This window comes from Phascolarctos cinereus, unplaced genomic scaffold (genome assembly GCF_003287225.1).
Source record: "Phascolarctos cinereus isolate Bilbo 61053 unplaced genomic scaffold, phaCin_HiC Scaffold_5;HRSCAF=322, whole genome shotgun sequence".
Classification (NCBI taxonomy): Eukaryota; Metazoa; Chordata; class Mammalia; order Diprotodontia; family Phascolarctidae; genus Phascolarctos; species Phascolarctos cinereus.
Window position 1 is genome coordinate 314,534,634 of NW_027555958.1, and position 22,996 is coordinate 314,557,629.

Here is a 22,996-nt window from a genome sequence, read left to right on the forward strand (position 1 = left end):
CAGCTTTCCCCGGCTCTTACTACTTTTATAATCTTGTTCCCTTCATTGGACCTCAGTTTCCTCCTCTGTAAAATGGGTGGGTTCATGGCAGCAGTTTTTGTATTAGCAAAACAACAACAGCAGCTGGGAGTGTCATGGGTGCCCCTCAATTACAGAATGGCTGAACGAACCATTATATATGGCTATTCATTGTGGTGGTGGTAGTGGTAGTGGTGTCATTTCAGTCATGTCCAATTCTTTATGACCCCATTTGGGGTTTTCTTGGCAAAGATACTGGAGTGGTTTGCCATTTCCTTCTTCAGCTTATTTTAGGAAGCAAACAAGGTTAAGTGACTTGCCCAGGGTCACACAGCTAGTAAGTATCTGAGGTTAAACTCATGAAGATGAGTCTTTCCAACTCCAGGGCTGGTACTCTGTGCACTACGGCACCACCTAGCTGCCTGTATATGGATGTAATGGACTATTATTGAGACCTGAGAAACAAGGGATAGGAGGAATTCAGAGAAATGTGGCTAGACTTGTATGAACCTGTGTGGAAAGAAATGAGCAGACACAGAACAACAGTATACACAATGACTTCAAGAATGTAAATGAAAACAAAGGAAGTATGAATTCAGAGTCAATCGAATGACCAGTCTTGCTTCTAGAGGGCTTCTTTCCTCTTGGCAAAGACGTGGGGGACCAAGGGTGCAGAGTGTCACATGCATGTACCGTTAGACCTAGCTTCTGAGTGGACTGGCTTGATTTAACTTTTCCTTTATGACAAATAAGGGTTCTGTCAGGGAGTGTATTGGGAAGTGACTTGTGCAAAAGGCTTCAGTAAACCTTTTTTTTTTTTTAAGTGAAGTGATCGGATTAGAGAGGCAGTATAATATAGTGAAAAAAACATTACCTATGGAGTTGATGTGCCCTGCATTTAAGCCAGACTTACTACTTATATGACTTTGGGCAAGTCATTTATCCTTTCTGGGCCTCAGTTTTCTCATCTCTAAAATGGACTTTCATGATCCCTAAATTAGAGTTCTTCTAGAAGGCTCTAAATCATGGGATCCTGGGATAATGAAACTGATAACAAAGTAGAAGGTCTAGGGTATATGTATCCTTTTCTTTAGTAGAGGTATCACTCTATATGGATCTTTCCTTCTTCTCAACTTCTGTGGCCTCAGGAACATGCTTTGATACTTAGTTGTGGTTCATTACTGTCTCTGTGCTACCATTACGATCCTTGTCCTGGTTTTGGCTATTCCTGTTCCTCCCTCAGAGCCTAACACACACTACTTAGTAGATATTTGTTGAATGAACGTGTTCCCTTGGCCCTCTCACCCTCCTCCTGGTGGTTTCCTTGAGGGCAGAAATCAGGCCACTTCAACATCTCCATAATACAAGCACTAGTGCCCAGTAAACACTGCATATTTGTGTACTGACTGTGTAAAAGAATTGAGGGAGAGAAGCAGGAAGTCAGAAGACAGGACCAAGTAGAAAGGGGAAGAGAATATGAGGCAGTGAGCCAGATGAGGAGACAAAGGAAGAAGGCTCCTAAGAAGGAAGGCATGGTTGAGCAATGGAAGGACCCCTGGAGCCTGGAGTCAGAGGACCTGAATTCTGATCCTGACTTTGACATTTATTACTTATGTAACCTTGGGCAAATCACTTCTACTATCTGGGCCTTGGTTCCCTCAATTGTAAAACTGGGTGATGACTAGATAACTATTAAGGTCCCTTCCAGCTCTGAGTCTATGAGACAGAAAGGGAAAATGTTGAAGGCTGATTACTCCTCCCTAACCCCCTATGCACCCACAAGGCCAGGAGGAATAGTTACCATCCTCCTTACCGCCCACTGCCCCTTCTGGAACCTCCTTCTGCTATCCTTACTCAGCTACTCTCTCATCTGAGGTTCACTCCACATAGCTCCATCACGCCATCCAGATTCTTCCTGTAGTGAGCTACCAGCTCTGAGGCTATTATCCCCTCTTTCTCTAGGAAGTCAGCACCCGGCTCACAATCTTCCTCTCTACCCCACAATCTCTTCCCTCATACTAAAACTTCAATATATATATGTGTTGATGTGTCTTCCAGAGCCCTAGACTCCCAGTTCATCTATGTCCTCGATACCCACACACTTCCTCTAGCTCAGTCACTCCCATGGGATGGCCATAGCCTAGATCTCACAATCACCCATAACTACCATTCCCATTATTTTGAAATATTCCTTTCAGATAAAAATCTCCTGATTTTCCACCTCGGCCTCATTCCTTCCAAACTATTCTTTATCTGTAGCGCAATCTTCAGCCCCTCATCCACTCTTGTTCACCCAGTCCGCCATCCTTGCTCTGGCTTCATTTTCCTCCCTTAATGTGGCCCAAAGTTAACCAATTCAATTATACATTGTCCTCCACTTTTAACTTCTTGCCCCCTTTTCCTAGTGCCATTCATTTTTTTCATCCTCAGTCCTGGATCATCCTCCCCTCTCACCTCCCCCCCTCCAACACACACACACACACACACACACCACACACACACACACACATCTTCAGATCTTTTGCTCATCTTCAGAAACTGCTGAACAGTGCTGGAGGAAGTCACAGGACAACAGTTTTAGAGTAGGGAGGGATCTTAGAGTCTAAACCTTTTATTTTTCAGATGAGGAAACTGGGATCCAGTTAAGTGACTTCCCCAGGGTCACATAGCTACTAAGTATCTGAGGTAGGATTCAAAATCAGGTCTTCATCTCATTGTGCTGAGTAGTTCCACTAGAAATTCAGGTTATCCCATCTCAACTGGGCCCTTACACTTGTACAACAATGATTTGGTGCTTTCTTGTTCACCTTAGCAGCTATTGCAAACCTTTTCTTCTCTCCTCAAGCCTCCAACACCATCTTCCTCTCTCTCAGTAGATGTCCAGTGGGTGTCCTCTACTGAGAAAATCTAGACTATCTATGGTAAGTTTTCCTCATTTTCTCTATTCCACACTCAAATCCCCCCGACACCTTCACCCCTCTTCTCCTCTTCTATTACTGCCTCTGAGGAAGAAACAGCACCTCCATTAGCCTTTGATCTTCACAGGAGTGAATGATCCGAGGCCACTCTTTGGCACTGGCTAGGTAATCTTGAGGCTGGCCTCCCAGGGAAGATTTAAGCTCATATAAAATTAGCTACTGTTCTATATACCTGTGTCCCTTTCTTTTGTTCTTATTCCTAAAGATGTCCTCTTCTTTCCAAGGCCACCTCCTCTGCTATTGCTCTCAGTTCCACCTCCCCCCAATGCCTCCAGTAGTTTGACCATGAATCCTTCCCCTTCTCTCCGCTTTCATCTTCTGTCTTTCTCTATCTACTGGCTTTCTTCTTGTTGCCCACAAATTTTCTCAGTTCTACCCTAGCCTTAAAAAAATCCTTCATTTGAACAAATAAAACAATTTCTGCAATAAAAACATTATAGAGGCAAACAGTTTTGAAAGGCTTAAGAACTCTGATTAATGGAAAGGCTAAATAACCAATGATGTAGCTTTGCTGCCAGAGAATTGAGGGACTCAGGGTACAGATTGAGACATACGATTTTGGATGGGACCAACACAAGAATTTGTTTTGCTTGACTATGTATATTTGTTACAAAGGTTTTCTTTTTTTTTTTTAATGGAGGTGGAACAAAATAAAATAAAAATGGGGGTGGGCCAGAGAGAGAAAAATAGATTTTTATTCATTGAAAAATAATTTTTTTAATCCTTCACTTGATCTTGCCAAATCTATATCAAGCAATCTTCCTATGTCTTCCCTTCCTTTTACTGCCAAACTCCTAGAAAGAACAGTCAGCATTCAGTGCCTCCACTTCCTCAAACCCACTGCAATCTGACTTCTGGTGCCTGAGCCCCAACCCAACATTCTATTGCAGCTGCTCTCTCCAAGGTTGCTGGGTTCTTATGGCCTTTTCTCAGTCTTAATCCTTCACCTTCTCTGCAGCTTTGGACACTGTTGACCATGCCCCATTCCTGAAGCCTTCCCCTTTGACATTGCTATCTCCTCATTCTCCTCCAGTCTGCCTCCTTGTTCCTCATTTTTCTTTGCTGAGTAATTTTTCACATCCCACACCCTTAACATGGGTATCCCTCCAGGGCTGTGTCCTAGTTCCTCTTCTTTGTTCTCTTTATGCTCCCTCGGTGACCTCATTGGTTCCTTTGGGTTCAAATATTAGATCCATGCCAATGACTTCCAAATCTGTAGACTTAGCCTTGTACTTTCTCTCTCCCTTGAACCCCAGTCTTGAACTGCCAGCTGTCTGATGGACATCCTGTACCTGAATGTCTCATAAGGTATTTCAAACTCAACATTCAGTTCAGTTTAGCAAAATTATTTACTAGGTGCTCAGGATAAAAAGACAAAAATGAAATCATTCCTGTCTTCAATTTGCATTCTGCTTAAGGGATACACCATAGGGTCATCGAATCATACAGCTTGAATTTGAAGGGACTTTGAGATCATCTAATCCAAACATCACATTTTACAGATGGGGAAACTGAGGCTGAGAGGATCTATGACTTGCCAAAGATCACACAGGTAGTATGTAGAAGAACCCAGGTCCTCTGAGTTCAAATCCAGCACTCCTTCCATTGGGTCTATGTACCAAGATTAGTAAATATAAAGTAATTTTAGGAGAGAGAGAACACTAACAGATAGATGGGGTCAGAAAGGGCTTTATAAGTTACTTTGCCTTCTGCTTATCTGTGTATACACCATTTAGAAGGTAAGCTCCTTGAGGGCAGAGATTTTGTCTTCCCTGGCTGACAGACAACAAATGTGTACTGAACTTAATTGAGGCTGGAGACAGTCTCCTAAGCTCAGCCAGTAGTTACTGTTGCTTCCTTCTGTATCCCCTTGTATCTTCCCCAGGGGCCTGTAAAGGAGGCGACAGTTTTGCAAAGCATTTTCCGAGCAGTCCTGTAAAGGAAGGGATGCAAATATCACCATTCCTGTTTGTTGCCAGGCCTGTTAAATGATCACAGCCACGATTCTTTACAGAGCTCCTGGTTTATGTTTTCCATGACCGTTATTATGTTGTGTATGAGGCTAGGTTTGCTTCTCGGAAATTTGTAACCACAAATGCCATCCTTCCTCTGGGGAATGCCAATGAATTGATATTGCTTGCCAGAAAATATATATACATACACACATTTAAAGATAGATTATATTATGCCCCTCCTGGTTAGGATCCTTGTGTTTTAGAAGTCTGTTCCCCTCTTCCCAAAGAAATCAGGTGTCCACAAACCCCCTCTAGGGGTACATGAATCACTTTCAGGGGGTGTCCATTAACTTGGATGGAAAAAACTATCTTTATTTTCACTAAATTCTAAGTGAAATTTAATATTAACTTTTGTTAATTTAAAATTTTGTTAATTTAAAAAATATTATTCTAAGAAGGGGTCCATAGGCTTCACCAGACTGCCAGAGGGGTCCATGATGCACAAAACGATAAGAACTCTTGCCCTAGAGAATATGAGTTAGCATTCATAGGTAGAATCCCAAGGGGTGTGGTGGGAGTTATAAGCACTTTGAGCTTTACTAGAGGAACAACCCAAGACCACCCTTCAGCACTGGTCTGGCAGTTTTGAGGCTGGCCTCCCAGGGAAGATTTATGCCCATGCAAATTGGCTACTATCTATCATTTTAATTGTTTCTCCCTTCCTTTTGTTCTCATCTCTAAAACTAGTTGAGAAGTCCCTCCTTGTTTCCCTAAGCATAAGCTTGTAGCCTAGAGTCCACCTGGGGCTAGATAACCCTTTCCTCCCCATCCCTCTGGTTAGCTAACCTTAAGTAAATTGGGAAACATTCGAATTCCTCATCTTCTTCCCCTTGGCTAATTAGTGTTCTCAAAGATCTCAAAGCATACGTATGGAAACTGAGGTAACAGAATACCTAACTCCCCACCAATCACTATCCTGAAACCCTTCCCACCAAAGAAGAGAGCATTTCTAAAACATTTCAGAGATAGAACCTTGACTGTACAAAAAGAGAAAGGCAGGAAACTGTCTTTGGAGCGTCCACACCACCACCTAATCTGGATCCAAATTGGGGGACCACAGCGTCCCAGTGCCATCTTCAGTCATCAGTAGAGAACATCCCATAATAAAGTTTGTTGGGATATAGAAGTCTCATGTACAGTTGTTCTTCAGTTGTTTCAGTCATGTCTGGTTCTTTGTGATCCCATTTGGGATTTTCTTGGCAAATCCTGGAGTTTTTCTATTTCCCTCTGTAGTTCATTTTACAGATGATGCAACTGAGACAAACAGTTAAGTGACTTGCCCAGTGTCACACAGCTGGTAAGTGCCTGAGGCCAGACTTGAACTCAGGTCTTCCTGACTCCAGACCCCAGCACTCTATCCACTGAGCCACCTAGCTGCTCGCTGCTGTACAGGCTTCCTCCTTTTTCTCTTCTCCATTGTGTGTTCAGAGTTACCACATTATCATTCCCAGAGAGACTTTAACTGTCAAAGGATCCAAAGATCTTGGATATAACTTCGGGACACCAAACAGAAGAATTCACACCAAAAGCTTTTAGTCACCGTGAGTGGCCCTAATTCCCCAAAACACAGATTCCAAAAAGTTAAGTGACTAAGCATCAGTCGGTGTCGAAATTTAGACCCAATTCTAATTCCGTATCCTATACTCTTCCCACTACACTGCAATGACTCAAAAAACACTGTACCAGGGGGCAGCTAAGTGGTGCAGTGGATAGAGCACTGGCCCTGGATTCATGAGGACCTGAGTTCAAATCCGGCCTCACAAACATGACACTTACTAGCTGTGTGACCCTGGGCAAGTCACTTAACCCCATTGCTTAGCAAAACAAAACAAAACAAAACAAAACACTGTACCAGGAGCCAAGAGACCTGTGCCTGTGTTCTAGCTTGGCCATTAATGGGCTCTGTGTTCTTGAGTAAATCATTTCAGTTTCTTTCTGTACAAATGAGGTAGTTGGACTAGATTGTTCATTTGAAAAAGATTTGGGAGTTTTCATATACAGCAAAGGTCAATACAAGCCAACAGCATTGGTTTGGCAACTTAAAAAAAGAGAGACCTTTGGTTACATTAAGAGGGGAATAGCCCACTATATTCTATTCATGTCAGACCCCATTATCTGGAGTATCCTATTGGGATCTTGGTGCCATATTTTAGAAAAGACCAATGGCTTTCATTATGTTATCTAGAGGAAATTAGAGCGTGTGGCCAAGATGGCGAATAATAATAACCACAATAATAACTAACATTTGTATAAGCACTTTAAGGCTTGCAAAGCATTTTCCAAATATCTTATTTTGCCCTCACAAGCTTGGGTGGTAAGGTGTTATTATTATTCCTCATTTTACAGATGAGGAAACTGAGGCAGACAGGTTAAGTAACTTGTCTGAGGTCACATGACCAATAAGTAACTGAAGTAAGATTTGAACTCAGCTCTTCCTAACTCCAGGTCCATCACTTTGTCACCTGGCTGTCTGGGGAAAGTCCTTGAGATCATACCATACATGGTTTAAGTTTAAGGAAGTGAGAATATTTAGTCTGGAAAAGAGAAGAGTTAAGGAGGCTATGATAGCTTTATTCAAGCATTTGAAAGACTGTCACATGAAAGAGGGATTAAAATTGTTCCACTTGGCCCCAGAGGCAGAACTAGGAGTGAGTTGGAAGCTTCAAAAATAAATATTTAGATTTGGTGTAACAAAAAAACAACTTTCTAACAATTAGAGCTCTCCCAAAGTGGAATGGGTTGCCTTAGTAGGTAGTGAAAATTCCCCATCATCAGGAGTCTTCAGGAAAGGCTGTTGGGTATGTGGCAATAGGATATCTTCAGTCAAACGTGTATTGGACCAACTGGCCTCTGAGATACCTTCTGATTTAAATTCTGTGACTAAATGGTGTCTAAGATCTTGTCTAGTACCAAAATTCTAAGTCTAGACCTGTAAGAGAATTCTAAGTTTTGACCCTACCTGTGTGGCCTTGGGCAAGATACTCTCTGGACCTGAGTTTCATTATCTGTAAAATGAGAGGCTTGAACTAGATAACCTATGAAGTCCCTTCTGCTTCCAAATCTATGTGCCTTTGATCCATAGGGAGGGAAAAGAGATTAGAATCTAGATGATGCCTTTATCTTACTGTAGGGAAAATGGGTAATTGAGCCTTTGGAACATCCAGGCGTCGTTGCTTCTACCAGCAGCCACCAGGTGGCAGTCAATCCCCCCTGCTCTTGACTTTCTTACTTTCTTCTGCAGCTGGCCTGTCCCAGGAACTCTTTATGGATAGAGCAGCTAATGCCAAGGTTATTGCCCCGGGAGTGAATAGGCTTTTCACAAGAGAAAGCATTTCCAGGAATTTGACTTCTGAGACATTCCAAGAACGGCTGTTGTTCTGAAAGAGGCATTTCTAGACTCTTGGGTTCCCCTCCCCAGCCTCACTGACTCTGTTCACCACTTTCCTCCCCTCCCACCCTCCACCTAAGGCCATCTTGACTGCCAGCTGGACTTCAGGGCCTCTGTACTACCTGTGGCCATCGGAAATGAAAACTGAGATGTCCCCTTCTTCCTTCCCATGCTCTATCCTCCCCCCCCACACACACACCCATACTATGTCCACAGTCCTCCCACACATTCCGTGTTTATGGGGAGCACAGAGGACAGAAGGTAGGAACAGGCTCAGTTTTAGCTGCAGAACCATCCCTAGGCAAAGGTGTGGTTGGTGGGAGTTCTCTTAGTCTTTAGCACCTTCCTTTGGTCCCTTTTGACCCTGGGCAGCACTTGCCCCCTCCACCCAGAAAACACCAAACTCACTTTTCTATTCCCTTCCCTTCCCATCAAAATTAACCCATTTTCAGATAAGTCAAAAAACTAACCCAGCATTTCCCAAATGAATTTAGCCCTAATATAATTATGGGCTTTAAATATTAGGGAACCCATAAATGCTGGGTTGGGGGGTAGGGGGAGAGGGCAGACCACAGGTAGAATGACTGAGAGAAGAGGAAGTGGGGAAAATGTTAAAGCAAAATTGAGGAAATTAAAGCTATTTTATACCAAAAAATACTGCACATGAGTAATGCTGATGTGTACATGTTATACTTTAGCAGGGAAAAAATCTTTACTCAAAAACCTCCCCATTACCATTATAATAAAATGAAAAATCCTCAGTTTGACATTTAAAATTCTTCGCGATCTGACTCTGACCTACTTTTCCGGTCTTATTTCATATTATTCCCCGTTCTTGGCCACTGTCAAAATGGTCTATTAGCTGGTGCTGGTACATGACCTTCTCTGGAGTCTAGAATACACTCTCTCCTCACCTCCTCTACCCAGACTCCAATCCCTCAGGTACTGCCTTCTAACATGAGGTCTTTCCTGGTCCCAGCTCCCCTCCCCAATCCAAATTATGATTACAACTACCCCTCTTTAAATTACTTCACATATGCTCTGTATTTACTCGTATATGCTTTTTATTCGCCCCTCCCTTTCCCCAAGAAGGTAAGCTCTTTGAAGACAGGAATGCTGCTTTTATCTTTGTATCTCTCCCTTCTTACACATGGGAGTTGCTTAATAATAATGAACTGAAATATTCTCGTGGAACCCCTATTTCTGGTTCACAGAGAATCAAAATTCCACAGAGCAGTTTGGAAAACAAGAACTAATCTATCCTCTGATAATAGATATTAGCCCAGTTAATATGTTACTATCCCAGTTAACATTTGCATTTTAATGGCCCACTCTTGGAACCTGTTTCTTGACCCAAACAATTCAAATGGTGACAAAGGCAGACTAAGGCAGCCACTAGGGAGATGCTTTTGAGTGGGTGTCCCGCATTTCACAGCATGACCTTGTGGACACCTGCCTATTTCTTCTCTGCATGACACCTAGGTTCAGTGCTGCTCCATCCCAGCTGCCTTCTCCCACTTTGCCTCCTTTGCCTGAGGCACTCTTCTTCATCTCCAAAGCAGCCCCTGTCCCTTTCCTCTGTCCCTTTCCTACTTGGTCGTCTGTCCTGGCTAGCGAGAGACCTTCCCCTCAGGAAGATGAAGCTGCTCTAGTCATCCATAGTGGGGACAACTGGACCAATTGCCCCATTCCCAGAAGTAGAAAAGGCCAAGGATTTCTGGAGTCAAAAAATCCTTGGAACAGAGGAAATCTTAGAAATCACCTCATCCCAGAACCTAATTCCAAAGCCTATACTCCTCCTGAACTTCACTTCCATGACTCAGCTGCTGTCTCACCCTAGTTCATCCCTGAGGCATGCCTGCCCCCTCTTCCTATTAGTGAATTCCTTGTAAGGGGGCCCCCCTCTATTTTGGGGAGAGACCCCAGGCAGCCAGCCATCCCCCCTCCCAGCTCTACTTCTGACTTTAGCCCCCACACCAATACCTTCCACCCTGTACTGCTTCTTAGCTTCGTTTTCTGTGTTTTCTTCCCCCCATAGTATGTAAGCTCCTTGAGGGCAGGGGCTGTGCTTCTCTTTTGCTTCTATTTGTATCTCCAGCACTTGATACAGTGCCTGGCACACAGTAAGCAACCAATACATGCTTGTTGCCTTTCCTTGCTTTAGTCCCAAACACCTGTGTTTGAGTGGACTCAGGTACTAGGTGATCCAGCACTTGTGTGGAGTCAGTGACTTTGTTCCAAAAGACCCCAATCTAAAAAAAAAATTCCTGTTTGACTTGGGAATAAAATTATATAATGCTTTTGTAAGAGACCAGCCTTCCCAGTTGTGTTTTGCTTAAGCTAATAGCAAAAGTAGTTTACTTTCCCTAAGCAAACACAGGCTGGGTGACAGGAAGAGGACAGCCTGGGGAAAGGTGCTTGGTGATGGGAGAAGCCAAGCAGATAATTAAGAGTCCACCGACCTGGAAACAGGTATCACCGTCCTTGTGAAAGGAGTCTCTTAACCCCTTACAAATGCACCTTCCTGGAGAAAAAGCCGGGGCAAGAAAATGGGAAAGAAGCAGGAAACGAGGAAGAAAGGAAGTGGATGTCCTGGGCTTCCAGTCCCTTGAGGTCAGTCTTGTCCCCAGGCTTTCTCCTGCTGTCCTGCTGGGCCCACTCAACTCAAGACTGGAAGTTAAGAGTACACCATGACTTTATTATATGAATTCCTATTAAACATCTTTAAGAAAAAACAACAACAACAGCACATGTGGAAACAAAACCTAACATAGCAACCAACACTCACAAAGCTCAAGATTGGGTTTCCACCTTAGGAATTCCCCAAGTGCTTGGGGGTTTGTTTGTTGAAAAGAATTGTCATATATTCCTCACTGCACAGACTTTGCTAGAAGTGAACAACTTTTCATTTGCAGGAGAAATGAGTCTCTGAATGTAGCTTGCTTTGGCTACTTCTATCTCAGCATCCTTCTCTCCCCTCTCTCGTAAGATTCAAAAGAAACTGGGGCAGGGTGGGTGTTTTGTTTTCCATTTAGTTTTGGATAATGTGATTGCCAAAGCAGGTCCTTTCCCTTTCCGATGGAGAATAATAGATTCTAGGAGCCCCAGGGTGGGGACCCTCAGATTTCTCTTGGGCCTTTAGCCTATTCCAAATTGTTATTGTGGAAGGGGAAAGAGCTGTCCCTCTGGCTGACTGGGGGTGGGGGCATTGACCTCTAGATGGAAGGGTCTGGCAACTTTGGAGCCTTGCCCTCTTCTTGACCATGCAGAGCTAGAAGGAAGGCACAAAGGAATAGGGATGCCTTGGGGGAAACCTCAAAACCAAACAGATCCTTTTACTGGTGGGACCTGGGTGAGGAAGAGAGCTTGGCAGCTACGAGGGAAAGGGAGGAGAAGAGCAAAAGGGAGGGAGGAGAAAAAGGAGGAAAAAAAGGTGGCCTTCCCCTCCTCAGCTGTGAATTATTCATTCCTTTGCCAAGACGCCTTCTGTTACCTGTGGCCCCACTCCAACTTCACCCTTAGCAACCTCTGCACACACTTCCAAACTTGGTTACATTTCATAAGCGGTTCCTCTCCCCCTGGTAGCTGCAGGCACATTCCAGGGCCTGAGCTTGCCAGCTAGCAGACCTGAGCACATTCCAGGCCCAACCACTGGCCGGGGGACCACTCACTATGGAATCCTTCCTTCTTTGGGCCCCCCAGGGTTTGGGGAAGAAAGCACTGCAACTTGGAAGCGGGATAAATCATGAGCCTGTAAACCCTGCCCCCCCCCCCATAGTCACATAGTCAGTCAGTCTCTCTCTCTGTCTCTCTCTCTCTCTCTCTCCTCACTAGGGGAAAGAATACTATAAGAATAATCTCATCATTTTATCTTGGCTTAGTGCTAACAGAGGTCCCCCCAAATCAGCTGTAGGCTTCCTCCTACTACCCCACCATTAACAACAAAGCCCAAGCTCCATACTGGGCAGTAGAGATTTAATGCTTTAGTGAAGCTGGAAGCCCCTCCCCTCAAAGCTCTCTCTTTTCCAAGCTTCTAGATTCCTCAGATCAGCTTCTCCCCATCCCGGTGCCAACCCACTAATGTGAAGAGGCAAAGACAGTGAACTCCCTGGGACAATGAGGAGGTAAGCGAGTGGGTGGGTAGACAGGCCCCCTGGAGAGCTTTCTCCTGAGAACAGGTTTCCTCCCCACCCCAAACAGGACTCAGCCTGCACTTCTGCTCTGAGGCCAGCTTTCAGGGATAAGCGGGTAATATTCAGGGCAACTCCACCCCTTGCTGCTGCACACTGCATAAAAAAAACAGCTGTTCCCCCACTGTTCTTTCTAGCTCTGAAGGTCTCACAGTTTAACATTTTCTGCTTATGGGCATTGAGCTCCTCCCTCAGGACCTGGGAGTCAGCTTAACACCAGTGCTCCCCTGAGGACAGGGGAAACCCACCCCCTCCACTGCCAACTAGCCTCTAGGATTCTATCCTAGAGCCCCTCTCCCTTCCTTTCGTTTTTCCCACACCAGCTGGCCTGGCAGGGGATCCCGAACTTAGGAGCGTAGCCCAGAAGTCATCCCAAAGCAGAGCACTGTCACCATGCCCAAAAGCTCTCTGTTTCCACTGATTCCAAATTGGACAACTTGCCTCCATTCTATTTCCCAGCAGAAGTAAGGGAAGCCAGTGCTCCAACCTGCCCTTGTCCTAACTCCAGACTATTATAGAGGGCCCCCTACCACCACCCCTGCCGCCACCACTACCACCACCCTCCAATGTGACAGCAGATTGCTCTTCCCGTGACACTGTTTCTCTGCTTATGGCACAGTGGGAAGAATACTGAACACAGAGCTCTGAGCTTAGACTCAGAACCTAAGTTCAAATACCATTTCTGCCAAAAAAAAAAATACTTGTGTAACCTTGGGTGAATCAATGAATTTCTATGGGCCCCTTCCTCATCTGGAAAATGAATGGGTTGGACTGGATGACTCTAAGGTCCTTTCCAGTTCTAGAGCTATCCCTCTATGCCCTTTCCTCTGAGAAATGACAACCTTAGAGTAGACCCTCAGGAAACTACTCCCAGGTAGGCTCTAGGGTCCATGTCTTGGGGTCAGGTCATCATCCCCTTCTGCTACCCCAGTCCAAGTGTGGTTTTTCCCATCTGATACTGTTCCTTCATCTTGGCCAAGGGATCTCTGGGGAGGGGACAAGGATGGAAGATAGGTCTCATCCTGAAAAACAGAAGCCAGGGGACCAGAAAAGGAAGAGAGCAGAGTACCAGGAGTGGAGCAGGGAGGATTAGATCATGTCTCCGACTCTTCAGTGGAGTTTGGACTAATCTGAGAGAGAGATGGGGAGTTGAGGAGGGAAGAAGAGGCTACATTTTGTTCTTGCCCATACATTAACCTGGGCCTGTGCTTTATGTGTCCAGCCCTCCCACTGATTGGACCTGCTCCTTTCGGAGAGGAATGGTGGGAAGGAAGAAAGGGAAGCCAAGAGGCTACAGAGAGACATTAAAAAAGAAAACAAAAACGGAGGGGAAGGTTCCCCTCCGCTCATTGCCCCTAAAATAACACAGCTACAAGAGAAGACTGTGATTGGTTGCTGCCCTTGGTGGGGCCCCAGGTGCTTCCTCCAATCACAATATGGCAATACCAAAGTTCCAACACCCTGCACAAGAGGGGAAGGACAAGAGGCAGCTAGAAGCAAGGCTTCTGAGGAACAGAGAAACTTGGTGCCTCAATGCTCAAACACCCTCCGTCTCACTGCAGCAGGTCTGGGCAGCTAAGGACAGGCCTTCACTATCTGGGCTGCCCCATTAGGACGTTTCATTTCCAGTGAACTCCAGCACCTGGGGAAAAAAATTAAAAGGGTTTTGTTGGAGTAGGTGAAAGAGAGGGATTTCCAAATGGCTTCTACTACTAAGTGAGTATCCCTGAGCACTAGACTTGCAGGAGACCCAGAACTCATAGACAGAACTCAACAAGGAAAGGATTTCGAGTGCCCTTCTTTGGGGATCGTCAGAGTTCTCGATGGTCTCCCAGCTCCCAGGGTTCTTCCATCTATTGAGTTTCATGTGCAGCTAGTGGTATTTGATCTAGGCTTTTGTTTTGACAGGTGACGATGACAGTGGTAGGGAGGGATTTTTAGGTAGAGGGAAAAAGTGGATTAGACACATGTGAATAGTCTAACTTGGCTGGAGTCCAAGTATGTGGGGACAAGAGTAAAACACTGAACTTCATTCAGTAGATAACAGGGAGCTATTGAAAGTTTTTGAGTTGGGGGAATAACTTAAACAGTGGATAGAGTGCTGGGCCTAGAGTCAGGAAGACCGATTTTCATGAGTTCAAATCTGGCCTCAGATACTTACTAAATGTGTGACCCTGGGCAAGTCACTTAACCCTATTTGCCTCAGTTTCCTTATCTGTAAAATGACCCGGAGAAGGAAATGGCAAACCACTCCAGTAGCTCAAAGAAAAGCTCAAAATGGGGTCACAAAGAGTTGGACGTGACTGAAAACCATAAGTAGAGCTTCTTTAGGAGGATCCTTCTAGCAGCCATGAGTAGAATAGACTGAAAGGGAAAAGAAACTAGTTTGGAGAATGGTTATGAGGTCATTTTGATAGTTTGAGCAAAGGGTAATAAAGGGTCCGACTATTCTGGAAAACAATTTGAAATTATATGAAGGGAAAAATGATAAAAAAAAAAATCCGTATCTATTGACCCAGATTCTATTGCTGGGCACCTACCCCAAGAAGGTCAAAGATAGGTGGGAAAAGGCCCCATTATTTACCAAAATGTTTGTTCCAGCTTTTGTGGTAGCAAAATACTAGAAACTAAGTGGGTGTCCATCAATTATGGAATAGCTGAACAAACTGTGGTTAATGAATGTAATGGAATATTAGGAATATAATTGTCCAATTACATCAGACAATAAGAAGCGATGAATATGTGGAATTCAGAGGAACAAGAGAAAACTTGTATAAACTAACACAAGGTGAAGTAAGCAAAACCAGGAAAACAATCAACACAATGACTACAATAATATAAATGGGAAAGAAAAAAAAGACATTAAAAGAGCTGAATGCTGAGTAATTGTAATGACTAATCTTGGCCCCAAGAAATGCACCTCCTTCCTTTCCTGAGAGATAGGAGACTGTGAATGCAGAATATTGTATATGCAGTCAGATGGCTGGTTTTTCTTTGTTACAAAGGGAGACTCACTGAGTAGAAGAGGGGAATAGCTAGAAATAACAGTGATATAAAAACAAAAGGCAGCAATAATGCATAAAAATATCTCAAAATAATAAAATTAATTGTTAAAGGCAATGTAGGCTTTGATGAGGATGGAAGTGCACATGTAAAGGCAATAAATGCCACAGGACTTATGGATGTGGGGGAAAAGAGGGAAAAAAACAAGGATAATTTTGAGGTTTCAAGCATGAGTGACTAGTAGAATGGTGGTTCCACTAACAGATATGGATGGGGCCATTAGGAGGAGGAAATGGTTTGGAGAAGGCAATGGTAAGTTCATTTTTAAGCATGATGAGTCTAATTGGCTGCTGGAAATGAGACATTTAGGAGGGAGAAAAGAAAGACTGGAATACAAGTTTGAAGAGTAATTGCATGAAAATGTTAATTGAGGTCATGGAAGTAGATGAAATTGCAATGGGAGAGTATAGAAAGAGAAGAGAAGAGTACCAAAGATGGAACCTTTGTCAACACTCATATTTTAGGGGGAGAAGAAGAGCTACTAGAAATAAAAAGAAAGAATGCATTAAGAGGCAGAAGAAGAAACAGGTGCATATAGTGAAGCCAAGAAAAGAAGGTTATCAAGTAGTGTAAAATGTTATAGAGAAGTCACGGAGGATAAGGACTAAGAAAACCAATTGGATTTAAATATTAGAAGGTCATAAGTGACTTGGATCAAGGTGGAAATTGGAAGAAATTGGATCAAATAGAACAAAGGAATAAATAAATAGAATAAATTCATAAAGAAGAGTGAATGTTGATGACTATTGAGAATTTTAGCACTGAAGTTAGAAGATAAAATATAGCAATTAAAAGGAGTAGCAAGGATGAAGAAAGGCTTTTTTAGGACTGGTGAGATCTGAGCACTGTTTGTGGGTCAGAAGGAAGGAAACGATTGAGACTGAGAAAGTGAAAATCCAAGACAGAGACAGAGGGAAACAGAGATGAGAGAGACAGAGAGAGAGAGAGAGAGAGAGAGAGAGAGAGAGAGAGAGAGAGAGAGAGAGAGAGAGAGAGAGAGAGGGAGGGAGGGAGAGAGAGGGAGGGAGGGAGGGAGAGAGAGAGAGGGAGAGGGAGAGAGAGAGAGGGAGAGGGAGAGAGAGAGAGAGAGAGAGAGAGAGAGAGAGAGAGAGAGAGAGAGAGAGAGAGAGAGGGGGAGAGATCCTGGAGGAGATGTCCAAAGAACAGGATCAGAATACAATGGGCAGGGTTAACCTTGGCAAAGAGAAGAGATTCTTCTCCTGTGAGAACAGAGGAAAGCAGGAGAGGATGGGTGAAGATAAGAGGTATTGTGAAATATAGAAAAGGATTGTAGAGGAAGCTCACACTAGATGAATCCATCTCACACAAATAGGAGGTCACATTATCTGCTGGGGGAAGGAGACTGAAGAGCAGGGAGTATGACAGGGAGTCAAGAAGAGACATCTAAAAGGACTGTTGGGCTACAGTGAGGGTCCAGCTGAAGGAGCAGTGCTCACACAGATAGATTATAGGTATCTCTGGTCTTTGCCGAGTACTCTGCGTGTTTATTTTATCATCTCTTCACCTATAAGCTGAGTTAAGGGATAGCACATCCTTCATAATGTCCATATAGAACACTACTGTACATGCTTAAATATTACATAATCTACTTATGCTATCCATTTGCTGAAGGTGACAACAATCCAGAAACTAGACCAATCTTAGGGCATGGAGAGGGAGAGCTCTGAATGAGGAGCGGCTGTGACAGAGCAGGGGAAGGTGGCTCTCTTGGATGGTTGATCAGGCCCACTTTATCTAAGCAGAGCCCCAAGGGGAACAGATGTCTCCAAATTGCTACCTTCAATTGGTTCTCTAGACCAGGGGTTCCTAAACTTTCTCTGTTCATGGAGCTCTTCAGCACTCTGGTGAAGCCTATGGAGCCTTTCTCAGAATAAATGTTTTTAAATGCATAAAAATAAAAACAATAGAATTACAAAGGAAACTGATTATATTGAAATACTTATAAAAATATTTTTAAATAGGTCCCAAGACCTCAGGTGAAGAACCTCTGCTCTAAATGTTTCAAGTTTGGATAATTTTTCTTCTTGAGTAGACTGAGACTGGTTAAAGGAATTGTGGATGTTTAGCCTGGAAAAAGAGAAGGCTTAAGGGAAAAGAATGCTGTCTTCAAGTATTTGAAGGGCTGTCATATTAAGGACAGAACAGACTCTCAGATTAGATTAGACTGTTTGGCTCCAGGAGCAATGTGTGGGAATTGCAAAGCAGCAACATGTAGACTTGATGTCAGGATAAACTTCCTACCAAAGAGAGCTGTTCAAAAATGGAACGGGCTGCTTGAGAGAGTGGGTTCCTCCACACTGAAGGTCTTTAAGCAAAGACTAGATGACCATTGGCTTGGTGTGTCGTAGAAGAGATTTTTGTTCAATTATGAGTCAGATGAGATGGCAACTAAAATCCCTTCTAACTCTGAAATTCTGTAACTTGGTGAGTTTAAACCTCCCCAGCGCTTGGTCTTCTATTGCTGTTGTCTCTGTCTCTAGTGCTTAAATCTAGCTTAAGGGAAGAGGCTAGCTCCATTGAGGAGAAAAGGAAAAGCCACAGTAAGAGAAAGAGAAAGAATGGCCTGGGACACCAAAGTCTTCAAGAAAGTCTTCAGGTGGTGCTGGTTTTTATTTCTGTATCTCTGTCTACATTGGGCTCTTTGCCTGGAATCCCTGCCTACCCACCCTTCAGGGCCCAGCTCCGACGCCTCTTTCTCCATCAAGTCTTCTTTGGTTCTTCTTGGAAGTGATCTCTCCTTCTTTTGGATTCACCTGGCATTTTGTGCCTGCGAAGATGCCCTTTGACATTCTATTCTGTGCTGTGGTTATTTGTGTACATATCTGGTCTGAACTGTGAGATGCGTGGGAGTAGGTCCCATGCCTTTTTGAAAGATTTTTTATTTTTTCCCCATTTAATAGTATTTTATATTTTCCAATTACATGTAAAGATAGTTTTCAACATTCAGTTTTATAAGATTTTGAATTCCAAATTTTTTTTCTCCTTCCCTCCCCTGCTCCCTCCCCAAGATAGCATGCAATCTGATATACATGTACACGTATATAATGTATATAATTAAATATACATGTACAATCATATTAAACACATTCCCACATTAGTCATATTGTAAAAAAAAGAATCAGAACAAAAGGGAAAACCACAAGAGAAAGAAAAAAAAACAAAAAACAACAGAAAAAAGGGAGACTAGTAAGCTTCGATCTGCATTCAGACTCCATAGTTCTTTCTCTGGATGTGGATAGCATTCTCCATCATGAGTCTTTTGGAGTTGTCTTAGAGCCTTGCATTGCTGAGAAGAGCCAGGTCTATCAATGTTGGTCATTGCATGATGTTGCTGTCACTGTGTACAGTGTGGTTTGGTTCTGCTCACTTCACTCAGTGGTCTCATGTCTTTTTCATCTTTTTATCTCTCATAGCAACTAGTCTTGTGCAGAGTGAGTGCTAAATAAATATTTGGTGTGAGAATGAATCATCAGTGAGCTGCTGACCAAAAGTGGTCCCAAAGCAGAGTGTAGGACCCCAGAAAGGTTATACCTATTTGGGAAGAGGAGGATGGCAGATGCTAAAATAGACCTTTGAGTCCATCTAGTCTAACCCCCTATTTTGCATATGAGGAAACTGAGACCCAGAAAGGTTAAGAGATTTGCCCAAAGTCACAATATGTAGTAGGAAACAGAGCTGGGATTTAAACCTATCATTTGCCCAAGTACAGACCCATCACATCAGCTGGAGTTTGCCTCCAAATTCAGCACTCTCATGGGATGATTTACAAGGATGCCCTGTGGAGGACACAGTAGACCCTCTGGTCTCAAAACTGTGTCAGCAACATCCTGGCTCACCTCTTACTGCCCTTCTCTGGGTGCTTCCTCCTCCTTAAGTGTCTCCTGCTTCCTTGCCCGGAAGTCTTCATCTGAAAGGCAAAAAAGGTAGGTCTCACCCTCCCCTATCATTTGTAGCCCAGGCACAGACCCACCACAATAAGGAGTCTTCCCAGATTAGGAAAGAGAAATGCCTCCATTCCCCCCACCCAACCCTCACATGCTTTTCACATGTATTGACCTTATTACTTAACCTCACACCATGACATCATCTGTGTCCTGTGACCTTGTAGTGACCTAGAATCTAGTCATAGCTCTGCCCCTAAGTAGATATGTGACCTGAGAGCCATAATTTCTACTTTTCTGGGCCTCAGTTTTCTCAACTAAAAACTGGAGAAACTGAACTGGAGGATCTTAAGAACTCTTCCAGCATTCAAATCCTTCCACATCACATAAGATTCCTCTAGTATCCATAGATGGCCACAATCTATACCACTACCCCTTTCCATAAAAGCTAACAATTAAGAGTTGACCAAACTAAAATGTGACGGGTCTTTAAAGGTCTTCAAGTAGTATCTGGACAACTGCTTGTTGGGTATGTTCTAGTGGGGGTTCCATTCATGTAGGGTTTGAACCAGATGGCCACTAGAGTTTCTCCCAACTCTTTAAATTCTGTGATTCCATGAAGGACATCTCTTCTATATCCTAAATCTGAGCCCTGGCCTCTATCCTCCCCCCTAAAACCCCACAAAACAAAAAAACCCATCCATCCAATTCTCTCTTACGGCAGCCACCTAGAGGTATTCACTGACTAAACTTCTCAGTCACCCAGGATGGGCATCAAATAAGATGTCTCTCCCTTTGTAGCCAAAGCATGAGGTTGGGATAAGGTTGTGGGCTTGGAGGAAGCAGCACCTTTTAACCCATCCAAGCCTCAGAAGTATAGGATAACTCAAGCTGAGAGAACTATCATGTTTGTTTTGGAGCCAAGGGTGCCAGCAAAGGTTTTCATGTTAACTTAGTCTGCAGATTACTGGGATGAGATGAGAGAGTCCATGGCCTACCTATCCTACCCTGGATACAAAATGGCTGTGGGAAGAACACTATTCAAAGCATCTGGGTTCAAATCCTGCCTGTGATGCTTATAATTCCCCTGGGCCTCAATTTCCTCAACTGTAAAATGAAGGATGGCCTCTGAGGTGCCTATGACCCTTTGATCTTAGCTCAAGTTTACTAGTTGTTTTGTCATTGTGCGCTTCAACGGAAGATGTGTGGAAGCATCATGAATGAGGCTTTATTAGTGGCTGGAGCTTTGGAGAGCAGGGTAGCTTATCCAGTGCTTCTGGGTTCCAGCTGGCAAACTTCTACTAATTACTCCCCTCGAGCTCCTTCTCCAGTCTCTCTGTGCATCCCCAACCTTGCAATGGGCATAGAAGCCTCCCAGCATCCTGGCTGACAAGCACCAGTTTCAAGGAGTTGACCATTTTGGACAAGAACCCAAATGTCAGCTCTCTACTCCTGGAAATTTTGCCCCTCCTCCTGTCTCAGTCCCAGCAGGTTAAGTCCTCACCACAGGCATGGCCTTCCACGTCATCCAGGAGATTAGCTGTAGATGCTGCAGTCCCCAGCCTGCCCTTGCATTCAGGAAAACCACTCAGTTGTCTGGCCCATGCTGCTGTCAACATTCCACTCTGCTCCCTCCAGTCACCACCTACTAGTTGCCTATTCATGCCCTCTCCAGCCACCAGGCTCCCAGTCTAGATCCCAGAGTTCCTCTACTGAAGTTATCCTATCCTCTGTCCCCTTTGACTCCTCCCCCTTGAAGGAGAGATTGACTACAGAGCATGATGGTTGGTATGAGGTAGCTGTGATGTCCCCTCTTGCCATATTATAATCTATGACTCCTATTTCTCATAACACTCTCAAGGACCTTTACTCCTTATTCAGCATGCTCATCTATCCCCAGGACAGCCTTTAATTCCAGAGTCCCTACTCTGGACTGTGCCCAGGCAAGGACTTGATAGGAATAAAAGAAAACCCTCTTATTAATGCATATGAGACAAAAGATGGGGCTTATGCTTGATGTATTTGAAGTAAGGAGGTGGAGAGGTTTATGAATCACCCCAACTGGTGAAACAAGAAAATGAGATCGTTCGTACAAAGGTTGTAGGATGGCTTCAAGTCTCCCTTAGAAGATGTGAGATGGTCCCTTGGCTTATCTTCATTCCTCTCCATTCCCAAATCCTGTCCTCATCTCACCTCCCCACCATTCAAACACTGGGGCTGGGCAGTATTAAAAGAGGAACTACTGGTAATGAGGGCCAATCAGAAACCAAAGGCTGAACTGAACTGACTGAGAAACAGGGCTCAGAAGCCCAGAATGACTTGGGGAAGTAGCCAGCCACAGAGAATCCAGTTAGGTGCCTCACCTTGTTTAAAAACCACATTCACATCCTCTATTTTAAGCGCGCACACGCACACACACACACACACACACACACACACACACACACACACACACACACACACTCCTGGCCAGGGAGGAGCTGGGAAGGATACGACTGGTGCTTCAACAACTGTTTTTTCTTTGTCTTCCTCATCTTGGTCTTCTCAGAGAAGGCCCTGGCAAGTTCAAACAACTTCCTCCGGGTTGCTGTGAGCAAAACAGGAGGGACAGGGAAGTGTAAACGGCTTTTGCTGGCACGGAGGGGCCCAGGGACTTAACCCTCTATGAACCAGAGGGGCAGAGGAGAAGTCTAGTCCAATTTTTCTTCTTGCTTCCCCTTCTTTGGAGTTTAACTGCAGAAGGGACATGGAAAAAGGGTACAGGGCTGGGGCTGAGAGGAACACACAGGGCTGGGGGAAAGGAAAGGGAGGAACAGGCCTAAGAGAGGAGGAGAGCACAGTGGTGGGGAAGAGAAGGCACAGGGCTGGGAGAGAGGAGGAAGGGCAGGGCTGGGGGAGAGGAAAGGGGGAATGGGTCTAAGAGAGGAGGAATGCACAGGGCTGGGGGAGAGGAGGGAGCATGGGGCTAAAAGAGGAAGACACAGGGTTAGGAGAGAGAAGGGTGAAGAAAGGGAGGGTAAGTCTAGAGAGAGGAAGACAAAGGCGCCAAGCTATGAGAGGATAGGGGCACAGGGCTAGGGCTATGGGGAGGATATAGGGCTGGGGCAAGGAGAGGGCACTGGGTAGTGCCAGGAGCTGTTGGGAGAGACTGCCAGAAGGTAAAAGGGGTCAAAGAGGATATAAGGACAGCTGCTGCTAAAGAAGGGGTGCTATCTGAAACTTGGCCAGCAGGGGCAGCATAGGACACCCCAAAGGCCATGGCAAACAGCAAGCCAAAGATCCGGGCATTCCTCTTCCTAACTCCTCCAGAACAAACCAAGTGTCTTCCCCCTCCTTCCTCGGCTCCCTCCCCCTCCCTCCCTAGCAAGCAGGGTTGGTTCTAGGATTTCCATGACTAATCCCTGATCTTCCCTGAAATGGAGCCTGAATCACCCAATCTTTG

The 22,996-nt window shown here is 44.4% G+C and overlaps 1 protein-coding gene across 3 annotated transcripts in view; it reads right to left on the reverse strand.

The window, feature by feature from the left end:
• Positions 1-11,076: 11,076 nt before the first annotated feature.
• CUEDC1 (CUE domain containing 1) overlaps positions 11,077-22,996 on the reverse strand; it is a 34,014-nt gene continuing 22,094 nt past the window's right edge. The window contains exons 7-10 of one of the 3 annotated variants that reach the window (XM_020991904.2): positions 22,048-22,141; positions 21,059-21,117; positions 19,510-19,580; positions 11,077-14,231 (exon numbers count right to left, since the gene is read on the reverse strand). In XM_020991904.2, coding sequence (XP_020847563.1) covers positions 19,513-19,580; positions 21,059-21,117; positions 22,048-22,141 — 221 coding nt within the window. In that variant the 3' untranslated portion in view covers positions 11,077-14,231; positions 19,510-19,512. Of the gene's footprint in view, positions 14,232-18,252; positions 19,112-19,180; positions 19,205-19,509; positions 19,581-21,058; positions 21,118-22,047; positions 22,142-22,996 lie in introns of those variants that run through there. The other 2 variants (XM_020991905.2, XM_020991906.2) reach the window with 2 other exon arrangements.